This window comes from Podarcis bocagei, assembly GCF_964188305.1.
Source record: "Podarcis bocagei genome assembly, chromosome: 5".
In the NCBI taxonomy this organism is placed as follows: Eukaryota; Metazoa; Chordata; class Lepidosauria; order Squamata; family Lacertidae; genus Podarcis; species Podarcis bocagei.
Window position 1 is genome coordinate 77,902,560 of NC_138129.1, and position 12,033 is coordinate 77,914,592.

At 44.3% G+C, this 12,033-nt stretch overlaps 1 protein-coding gene across 5 annotated transcripts in view; it reads right to left on the reverse strand.

Moving 5' to 3' along the window:
• PTBP2 (polypyrimidine tract binding protein 2) overlaps positions 1–2,464 on the reverse strand; it is a 47,305-nt gene extending 44,841 nt beyond the window's left edge. For all 5 annotated transcript variants that reach the window (XM_081194060.1, XM_081194059.1, XM_081194058.1 and 2 more), the window contains exon 1: positions 2,311–2,464. Coding sequence is in view for 4 of the 5 variants with exons in the window: in XM_081194059.1 (XP_081050185.1) it covers positions 2,311–2,318 (8 nt within the window). In the remaining variant the exon portion in view is untranslated. The remainder of the gene's footprint in view (positions 1–2,310) is intronic.
• Between the last annotated feature and the right edge of the window lie 9,569 nt (positions 2,465–12,033).

Here is a 12,033-nt window from a genome sequence, read left to right on the forward strand (position 1 = left end):
AAAGGATAAAGAATAACTTTTGTTCATGTTTTCTTTACAACCGTAAAACCACATACAAGAGAGCAAATCTGACCTAGGCAGATCTAATCAAGCCCAACAGACCAGGCTTATAAAACTAGATGTAGAGGAAGTTCTTTTCCATGTCTCAAAACTAGAGTCTGGAGTCACTGAAGCTGAATGGTGAGGAAATCAGGATAAGCAAAAGGAAGTACAGTGGTACCTTGGTTCTCAAACTTTATTTGTTCCAGTCCATTCAACTCCCAAAACCGTTCAAAAACCAAGGTGTGGCTTCTGATTGGCTGCAGGAGCTTCCTGCACTCAATTGGAAGCCGCACCGGACGTTCGGCTTTTGAAAAACATCTGCAAACTGGAACACTTACTTCCGGGTTTGTGGTGTTCGGGAGCCAATTTATTCGACAACTAAGCCATTCGAGAACCAAGGTACCACTGTACTTCTTTACACAGTACGTAGTTAACACTATGCTACTATGAAATGTGATGATTACTTCAGAAAGGTATTAGAAAAGTTAATGGGGGGGAAAGGCTATCATGGCTACATAATGGCTATACAGTGGACGCACGGGTTGTGAACATGATCTGTGCGGTATGCACGTTCACAACCCGCAGCATTCGCAACCCGCGTCTGCGCACGCGCGGGTTGCGATTCAGTGCTTCTGCGCATGCGTGACCGCTGAAACCCGGAAGTAACCTGTTCCAGTACTTCCGGGTTTCGGCAGTCCGTAACCTGAAAAACGCAACCTGAAGCGTCTGTAACCCGAGGTATGACTGTATGCTACCTCCAGCATTTGAGGCAGCACACCTCTGAATACTAGTTGCTGGGGAACAAGAGTGAAATAGGAGTACTGCCCTCATGTTGCAGGCATCTGATTGGCCAATGTGAGAAAAGGATGATGGACTAGATAGGGCTTTGGCCTAATCCAACAGGACTCCTCTTATGTCCTTAATGTCAACAAAGAGTTGCACAGGCAATTCAGCAAATGTATTTTAGCAAGGCAGGGCAAGAAACTTCATAAAGCCTAGAACTAGATCCCAGCACTGAATGTGGATGTAGCAAATAGCTGCTCAAGAGAATACAACTTGTGCGTATAATAATCTTGCCCGCTGCCCATCCACCGGCTTGGTTTCGAGTTACATGCAAGCCTGGGCCACAGAAGTTGACTAACTTTCCCAAGTCTTAGCAGGGCTCGTCATGCTCCTGTTATGATCGCCAACCATCTTGCTGTTATCTTATTTCTTTTATATGTATAACAAAAGCCAGTGAAACCATTTTATCATGTACACAAGAGCTGCCCAGCTTCATTTCAAAAGCAGATTCAAGTCTGGCGAAGGCAGTAAAAAAATAATAATCAGCCCTCTATTTACGCTGTCACTGAGCAGGGCCCAGAAAGCGGGACTTCCCAGCTTCCAATAAAAAGAGGGCCTTGCCTGTGATACGTCCGCAAGCTGCCCACCCAAGCTCCTCACCACCAATGGAGGGAGGCCCTTTGCCTTGTTTCCATATGGCTGACGCCTGCAATCCCTGCCTTCCTTTCCTTCAGCTTGGTCTGCCTTGTCTCCAGCAAACACAAAGGCATCTTTTTTTTCCACCTTGGGAGGTTGGGAGAAAAGAGGTGGCATGTACACACACAAGGCCCCAATGGAAACAAAAGAGCCTCCTTCCTCCTGCTTCCTTTGCCCCAAATGGGGGGCATCGCTGCTGCTGCTGCTCCTCTGTCACCCTAACCCAAATGAAACAATGGGGAGGGGTGAGCTCGGGAGGGACGGGACGAGGGAGGAGACAAGGGAAGGGAAGAAAAGGGCGTTCCCCATGGGGAAAGGGGCCAGTAACGTGTGAACGCGAGGATGCCACGGGTCGCGGAGATGTAACAGGGGAAAGAAGGGGGGCCTCTTCCCACAGGGGCCTTGTCTAGCCCAGCATCCCAGCGGGGATGCCTCCTTCCAGAGGCCCAGGCCTCTGTCAAAAGGCAAGACCGGCCCCCCAACCACCGCCCCTCACCCGGGGCAGTGACAGCCGCCTGGCCAGGCGCCTCCCCCCGGGGAGAGGAAAACACCCACACACGCCCCTCTTCTCCCCTCCTCCCGGGACCCCCAGGCTTTCCTCACGCCCCGAGCCCGGCAGGCGGGAAGGAAGGAGCTCGGGAAGCGCCCCTGACACGTAAGGGATGCCCCCCTCGAAAAAGGGGGAGAAGGGAGGCGGGAGAGGCGGCGGCGGCAACAACTCTCTCCTCCCTCTCTTCCTCCCGGTGGCGGCAGTGGCGGCGTCGGTCCCTCACTCCTTCCCTCACTCACCCGTCCATCGCCGAACAGGACAAAGCGCTGGCGACCAGGGCAGGGAGCCGCGCAGGTAGCGAGCAGCGAGAGAGCGAGGGGAGCGAGAAAATGGCGGCCGGGCCCCAACGGAAACCGCCGAAGGTTGCCGAGCGCTCTATCTAGCAGGCTCCGCTCTCCCGCGGAACTCCTTTGTTCTCAGTGGGCATGCGCGAGAGGCCTCGGGCATGCGCAGTCCGCGCGGCTGAGGGCTTTTGTGTATGTATATTTCTTGCCCTCAGAAGGCAAACGGGGGTGGGGGGAGGTGGCGAGAGAAATGGGACGCGCGCACACACACAAAAAGAAAAAAAAGAGCGGGATTTGTCTTTCTTTCCCTGCGTTGGGCTTTGAAGCACGAGTTAAAAGGGGGAGGGGGAACCTGGGGGGGGGGTTGAGGCACAATTTCCGAATGAAATTATTTAGGATCCCTGCACCCTGGAGTTTCATCTCTGTGTATATTGATATGCATCTCTTTGTTAATAATGATTATTTGCACGGGGAGAGACTCCATAAATTGTCTGACTTTGACCTGAGGGGGAAAGAAACCCTCTCATACACTGGGCCTCCCCCCCCCCTTTTGCCTACTTCAAGAACTATTTCCCCCCCTAACTTTTCTGTTGATTTTGCCTCTCAGTGTGTGAATAGATACAGCATTGACATTAGTGGGGTTTACTTCCAGAAAGACAAGTTAGGAATGGGAAATAATAATAATAATAATAATTAAAAAGGTATGGGTAGCAAGATTGCCACCAAAGTTACAGGTTGAGACTGTGCACACGACGTCTCCATTTTCACTTAAATTTCGTTTTTGCAAATATAGCAGTAAAACAAAAGACAGGAAAATCATCAGCTGACATGAACAATAAAAAAATACTCCTTTGGTCCTGATTTAAAAGTATAAATTAATATAGGCAGCCCATATGTCTGAACAGGTAGCCAGATGAGATTGGTGTAGAAATGGCAAGGAGAAATTCAGAGCACTGAGTAGATGTTGGGTATTTTTCCTTTCAGCCTTGCTGCATAAGTATCTTTGCATCCATAAGGGCTCACAGGATCCATTTACGTTGCGCATCTGTTAGTGCGCACGCCACAGGAATGCAACTCCAAGACTGCATGTGCCAGAGATTAGAGACTTCCTACTTAAGTGATAAAACATGGAAAGCAGTAGTGATGCTGCAAGCCTCAAATTTCCCAGGGACAAAAACGTCCCTCAAACAGGCTGGCTCCGTGGCAGCGCCTTGCTTTGACAAATAAGAATAGGGGTCGTTCTTCCTTAGCTTCGGCCTTTTTATTATAAATATATATTCCTTTGTATATTAATAAAACAGGATGGACCAGAAAGGCAAAAAAAGTAAATCCACAGCCCATACAAATATAATTAATTAACTAATTACCTTTCTCTTACTCCCAATACAGTAATAATATTCAAGCAGGCAGGCCTTCAGTGTACTTGACACATATGTGTGTGTCTCATCCTCTGGTTACATATTTTTAAACCCTTCTACCCCCACGGCCTGCACAAATATCTTGGGGGGTCACATGGTTACTATGCCTGTGTTCAGAGTGCACTATATTCAGCTTTCTGACATTTCCTTATCTCTTTGTTTCCACATTTTATTTGATCTCCCGCACAACATAAAATCCACAGCTAGAACCTGAGTGGAAGTTTAGTGCTAATTCCCATATTGTTTACGGGGGGGGGGGGAGTCCATTTGCAGCCCTGGAAACCCATAACATTACATGAGTTTTGCTCCCGCAACAAAGAAACTGGGCATACTGCATAGTGAATCACAAGGAAACAAAAATATGCATGTCCGGAATGGGTTGGGGAACAGCAACACATCCAAGGCTGTTTGTTTTTTTGTGTCACACCATGTGTACTGGTGTGAATGAAATCTAGGGCAGCATGGAAATATATTGATCAAAAATCCACAGTTCCATAACACAGCAGGTAATACAGTGTAAAAGAAACATTAGAAATTGGGACAGAAGCACTTGCATTATAACAAGTAAAACTAACACAATAAACTCAAAATCGAAATGCAGCCTTAATCTCTTCAGAAACTGAAGCTTGTCAACAATGCCAACAAAGTCTGGTAGCATTCCAACAGAGGCTCCAAAATAAGGACAGTCCCTCAAAACATATCCTTGGAAATAGAACACAGTTCAAAAAACTGGTTTCACTTTTCACTCATTTCAAAACAGCTTTCCTCTATCCTTTGGAGTCTTCAGTTCTCTGTTAGATGACTAAATAAGAAATGGGCAAAGAAATATTCAGAATCTCTGGGCTCTGCGAAATGTGAACACCTGCAAATTTCCAAGGATTCAAGAATATATGCACAATGTCTCTGTTGGATGTTTGTTCCCAATAACCTGCTGGGTGACTGCACAGTCAGGAGTTCAGCAAAGCGATTAAACTTCCCACAGCAGACAAAGTGTAGCAGAGTTTTACTCAGTAAACATGAAATACACCATACACACACTATATACAGTTGCTTCAAGAATGCTTCTCTCTCTGAGCCCAGAGAGGGTTTTCAGCTATCAGAGTCCTTGCTTAAAGTTCCCGGCAAGTCCATAGTTGCCAAAGTCCTACAACTTCAGTCTTCCCAGTTCTCCAACAATCCTCCACATGTTCCCACTACTCTCCACAACCAGAATGCTGTAATTGGAGCTTCTGATATAGGCCAGTCAGCACAACAACAGGGATAAGACAGTCAGGAGTGCTCTGCAGCTGCATCCTGGGGGAAAATATTTTGTACTAACTTGTGGGAAAATAACTCATTCCTTAACAGCCTCCTCTTCCACTTGAATCAGCTTTGAGTCTGTACAGTCAGACATCGTTCCTATCAGCAAATCACAACCATAGTTCCTTGATGTGTACTAACAGTGGAAGGGATAAGTGCATCTCCTTCAGAAGTGGTAAGCCCTAAGTTCCAAGGTTATTGTATTCATTTACAAGGCCTTAACAAATCAGGTCCAGCGTACTGTACCTCAAGAACCACCTGGCCGTGAGGAAAAATTGTGACTAGGGTAATCGCCCAGAGTATCTTTTGTTCTAGAAACAAAGCAATGTCCATAACCAAGTGTAAATCGTAAAGTGAGACGGTCTTTGGAGAAGAAAGCTTCAGAAGATATAATCACCCCATAATACAGGAGTTGCCTGTGAGGTGCTCTACAGAAGTCATTGGACTATAGCTCCCACCAGTCTCAACCAGCATGGACAATAGAGATGACGAGAGTCCACCATGTGGAGAGCACCACCCTCCATAATGCGAGGACAGCACTTTGCCTCCATGCAACAGGTTGTGCAGTGATAAACATGGAATATAATTTGTTTTTATGTCGTAGGTGTATATGATCATATGATGTCCTCCTGATGGCAGTGAAAGTAGTTGCGCCATTATGCACAATATAATTGCAATGTTTAGCCCAGTCTACACATATAATGTGCCTTACAAAATACTGTGGTTTAACTGGATTGTGGATCATAGTCCATTTATGCATTAAAAGCTATCCTAAGCATAAGCAGAAACTATAGTATTTCATAACATATTATCTGAAACAATAACAGATTTTACACAATTTAGTCTGTATCTCAGCCAACATCAAGATATTTAAGAAATAGAGTAAACATCTAGAACTCTGTAAAGAAGTAGGATAACTAAAAGTATGATAGCTGTAGGGTCCACAAGGATTTTGAAAATTTTGTTTGTTTTTTTCACAGTATACCATAACAGTGTGATCCTGTGCACACATTTGTTAGTAAGCTCCATTGAGCATAGTAAAATTAATCTAAACATGCATGCATAAGATCAGCCTGCCACAGTTTGGAATTTCATATCACTTACTCTGGAGTAGCCCCACTGACCACAATAAAGATGATTAGGCTACAATCACTTGCAAACTTACCCAGGAGTAAACACAGTGGGACTTTTGTATAAATGTGGTTAGAACTGGGCTTTTAGAAAGTTAGTGATTTGTGGATCATAGCCCTAATTCTTAAGTGGGCATATTTGCATTTTAAATGTATCACGTAATTTGTTCAGGTTCAGGGAAACACATTAAAGACAGAGTCATTAGCAAAGTTGAGTTAAATGTGCTGGTTTAAACATGTTCAAATTAGATGAGGTCTAATGGGATCTTTCATGTTAACAGCTACAAAATGGATGTCACCTACTAGAAATATTTGATTTTCTGAAACACTCACACTTTCCTTTTTCTTCATCCAAGAGGAAAAGACTCTTCAACCCTGTATAGACAACCACATGTCATAAGTGATATAAAAATACTACATATCTTCAGATGTCGCCAGTTCTCTGGTACAATTTTCTGCTTCTGTCATTCTGGGTGTGGTATGGAAAGAGAAGACAGTCCAATTCAAAGGTGCAGATAAAAAGTAAACTCTGTTCTCTTTGCTCAATACCAGAGACAGGGATGAAATACTGATGGGATGCTGAGTGTGCCTTGTGAAACCTACTGAATTTCTTTGCCTCTAGCTTATCTCCCCACAAGCTCCCAGAGCTTGCATACCAGGAGAGGGGGACCTTTTCAGCTCCGCTATATACCTAAAGATCTTGTACGCAAAGCCGACATGTTGTGAGTACAGGAAAGGGTTGCGCACAGATAAGTCTGCTGCAAGATACTGAGCTTACCGGAGAATAAATTCATGTCATATCTGCAGTGGAAAATGGAATGGGTAGAAGCTAAGTATTGGACATGGGGAAAAAAAGGGAACTCTTAAGGAAACCATGACCCCCTCTCCTCCTCCAGGAATATCCACAAGCACATGCAAGTATTTTCTCTCATGCCATTTGTAAAGTATGCACATATGTCCTGCTTTAGTAAATAATTTATAGAAATTATAATGTGCCTTTAAAATGATGGTAAATTCTACATTCCTTCACTTGATGGTTCGAGACCCGTATGAAGCATACAGTCGCTGAATAAAGGAGTTGGATGTGAAGATCAATGATGATTATTAGCCTGGATTTAAGGAGTTAATGCACATCACATTGCTATCTCTGAACATTAAGCTACAACCGAGAAAACATATGGAGTAAGAATTTCTGGACATGTGTGTTCATCCATCTCCTTTAAACCTCATTGCTCAGTACTCATAATCTCAGCCCAACTAGGGGTTTTATCAGTTTTGTCCCAGTAGTCAATTGGCACAATTGACAAGCTAGACGGTTTGCTCCATTAACAAAGCCTTTTTTATTTATTTGATTTGCTGGCCCTGTAAACCAGGGATCAGCAAACTTTTTCAGCAGGGGGCCGGTTCATTGTCCCTCAGATCTTGTGGGGGGCCAGACTATATTTTGAAAAATAAAATAAAATAATGAATTCCTATGCCCCACAAATAACCCAGAGATGCATTTTAAATAAAAGCACACATTCTTCTCATGTAAAAACACCAGGCAGGCCCCACAAATAACCCAGAGATGCATTTTAAATAAAAAGACACATTCTACTCATGTAAAAACACGCTGATTCTCGGACCGTCCACGGGCCAGATTTAAAAGGCGATTGGGCCGGATCCGGCCCCTGGGCCTTAGTTTGCCTACCCATGCTGTAAACTAACCATTTCCAAAAGTCAGCTTTGGTTTTGACTTGCCTTACTGGACCCAGCTGTGCTGCTGCTTAAAGGAGACGTTACAGGTGAAAGCCTCCATAAAGGTCTTCTTCTTTCAACGTTCAGATCAGAAGCTCTCTTGTTAGTGCAAGGGATCTGAAATGTCAAAACAAGTCCTATAGGCTATCCTCTGGCATTTTCTTTCTTAGCAGGTTATGGTTTATTTCCCTGAAATAAAAACAAGCCATTCTCTGGGACAATAGGCCGCCTGCCCTTGTCTATCTACAGGTCAAAGCATGTAACATTTAACTGTTCATCTTCCACCTTCTCAGGCTTCTGGAGGGTGGGTGAAGATATCCATTCCTTTGCCACCAAGGCTATTTCCTTCCCACTGGTTTCAAATATTATTATTTTTAACAAATAGAACTGGGAAACAATCCAATCCTCTGCAGTGTGAAAGGAGCCCCAGGACATTGTTTTCAGCCTTCCCTTCCCAGTACAGATGCTTAAATTCAAATTCTCATTTCTCAGTCCCCTAGATTGGTTTTTCTTTGTCTCACACATAAAAAGCTCTCGGTGACAGCCTAGATGTCTGTGTTACTTTTGTTCACGACCAAAATTCTCAGAGGTGTTCTCAGAGAAGCAGATGGCTGGACAGAATGCCACTGAGCACAAAACCCCCCACTCTCTTAAAGAAGGAGCCAGTGGTGGGATGCTTTGTGACTGTTCCGAAGCCAAACAATTGAGGAATCCATTTCATCTGGAGATCTCAAAGCCCATGTACAAATGTTGGCTCCGTTTGCGGCGCCCCTGGGGAAATGGCAGAAGCTTTCAGAGAAAAACAACTATTTTGGAGAATTCCCAGTCTCCAGCCTTCCTACCATCTGAAGTGGCTAGCAAGCCAGCAGAGTTCCAAAAATGCTATCAATAAGACCCAATTGTTCCCCGTGGTCAGCCTTCTGTGTTCCATCGCCAGCATAGAAAACTGCCATGGCATACAGTATGAGTTGACTGGACCATGTAGGCTGAATGGAGGATCACCTCCAATCCAAATTACAAGGACTATCCCCATGCATACTATGAAGCTGCCTGATTGCACTTCCCCTATTGAACTTCAGTAGAGGGGATACCACAAATGCAAACCCTTTCGTCTTTGTAGAGATGCATCTTCCATTTTAGTGACCGAGGAAAGGAAGTTCTGTCTATGAACCTGTGATTTCCCTATATAAAATGTTTGCAGGCTATAACAGCTACAAGAATGGCTAACCCCCCCCTCTCACACACACACACCTGGCTGGCCATGCCCCACCCCACCCCTAGCTTTACACCATATCAGCAATGTATCTAATAATACAATGCCATCCACAAAGAGAGTCACCCTTGTTGGAATGGGAGATGCCCTCTCTCGGTCCCACCCTCCTCACAGGCACACTTGGTAGGGATGCGGGAGAGGGCCTTCTTGGTGGCTGCTCCCAGACAACTTTGGAACTCCCTGCCTAGATGAGTTAGACTGGCTCTCTCCTTATTGTCCTTCCGCCGGTAGGTGAAGCCTTTCTTATAGCAACAGGATTTTGGAAACTGGTTGTTTTTAATGAAAGGGCTGGTGTCATGCTGTTTTTATTGGAATTATCTGTATTTTTTAATAGATCTCTCTCTCTCTCTCTCTCTCTCTCTCTCTCTCTCACACACACACACACACACTTTTAATTCGATTAATGTTTATTTTATTTTTTTAATGTTGGTTCTTTAGCTGTCTTGCTTTTAGCTGTTCTTCTTTTATCTGTAAGTTGCCTTGGATCCCTGTCAGGGACAAAGGTGGAGTGATGATGATGGTGTTGATATAATGAGCACAAACATGTTTTGGCTCCTGGAGAGGAGATCTGTCCCTGTTCCTTTTAGTTTAGGGCAATGCAGTAACTAAGCCATGGTTTGGCTTCAAATGTTATCTGAACATGGGACTATGGTTAAGCTCTCACCTCTTCAACCTAGATCTGTAACCATAGTTTCTTCTACCAATCATCGTTAAAGAGCAGAGAATTTAACCACAATCCAACATTTGGATGACACGCAAAGCCAAACTCTGACTTAGCTGGTGCTCAGCACCAAACTAAAAGGACCTGAGAGGATCAAAGAAGGTACAGTCTCCACCCTGGGAGCTGGTACAATGTGCAAAGCCATGTTTTGGCTTAGTGCTACATGCAAATGAGGATGACTCTCCGCATGTAGAATAAAGTGATGTTTAAAAGTGTTTTTGGAAAATAATTCATATAAGCTGCAGGCATTCCACATCAGATCAACGTGTGTTCACCCATCATTAGAGTCAGTGTTGTGTCATGGAAAGAAGAAACACCTTGGTTCAAATGCCTTAACCTTGGGAAAGTCACAGCGGATGCATCTGCATGCAACAATAAGCCAGATTTTTTGGGCTTATCGTGACTTACTGTGAACAAGCAGCTCATACTTCCCTGGTGTAACTGTGATAACAAACCCAGAAGTTTTGGCTCCCTACTCCATCTGAATCTGAGATCGTGGCTTCTTTCTCAGCAAGCCACAAACACTAGCTGGCCTTAAACACAATTCATTGTTGACTTACAGATTCTGACCACAATAACCCAGAAACCCTGGTTTGCTGAGATCTGTGAACACAGCCTCTGTTTTGGAACATTCTGCCTCTGCCTGCTGCAAAGTTAAAATGGGATGATGACTTGTATGACACCTTGCTTCCTTGGCATAAGAGCGGAATAAAAATGTAATAGCTAATATTATCTGGCCTGTTCTCAGGCAGCTCCTAATTGTAATTTCTGGAGATGGTGTCCCATATGTGAAAAGGACGTGCCATGCTAATGAGCTATAACCAAATTCAGACAAAGAGGACTATATTTTAAAGTGTCATTATTCTCATTCTCAGTATGAATAGTGGCTAAGCCCACAGCACTCCCATTTAACCACAATGCAATTATTATCACAATGCTGGTTTTGTGGATTCTCTTCCACATTCTGCAAATCATCAAAGACAATCAATGTCAGTGAAGGAACGATCACCTCTCAGCAATGTGAACGTATTCAAAGGGGAAATCCTTTAAGGTGTAAAAAGAGAGAGAGAGAGAGAGAGAGAGAGAGAGAGAGAGAGAAGAAACTCAACTTCAAAGAGGATACCCAAGCAATGTGACTGTGTCTGAAGAAGGAAATAATCAAAGGCAATGAGACTGTTTCCTCTGCAGAGTGAAAATCCTCAAAGGGGGATTCCCTCTGGAATGAGGATCTTTGAAGGTGAAATCCCTTCAGTGATGTACAAACTTTCAAAGCTGGGGGGGGGGTGAATCTCAAAAGTTCTTACTATTCAATATTCCTCATGGAGGAAATGACAGCATTGTCAGCCTAGAAAAGACGGCCTTTCCTTCTGTTTTCCCCTTGCAGGAGAAGATTGAGATTTAAAAAGGTTTGTAATCAACAGAGCCAAACGATTGCCTAGTAGATAAGCAACATGTTTAGGCTGGGAAACATTGGCTGCCATCCCAAATGCATTTGTACCAGCCGAGCTCCACTAGATTGAACAATATATTCCAGCTAATAGAATGAATTCCACAATAGCAATGGAATTGGGCAGAGGAATGAATGCACTGCTCTAACATTCCAAGGACTTTTAATAAAATATTTCAACGGTCCCGTCTTCTTTAATTATTTCTGAGGCACACTTTCCTCACGTGCCCAAAATACCTCACAGACATCATTTTAAGGAGGTTAGGACGGGGACTCTGAAATGACCAGCACAATTCTGTTTTTCTGCTGCTGCACTTCTAAACTGTTCGGATCCCTAAACTACACCTGCAAAACTTATGCCTTGAATTACCAGGTGCTGGGGACAAATATGGTTGAGTTGTTGGACTTAATGATCTGAAGCACCTGGATGGCAACAAGGTGCCTGCCTAGGTCAGGGTTGGGGAACCTTTGGCCCTCCAGATACCATTGGACTCCCACTTCCCATAAGCACCATCAGTATAGCCAATGGTCAGGAGTGATGGAATTTGCAGTCCAGGAATATCTGGAGGATCACAGGGTCTTCACCCCTAGTCTTAATGGATATTTGGTCTGATCCAGCAGACCAGTCATGCTTGATTGGGGTCATGCAGCCT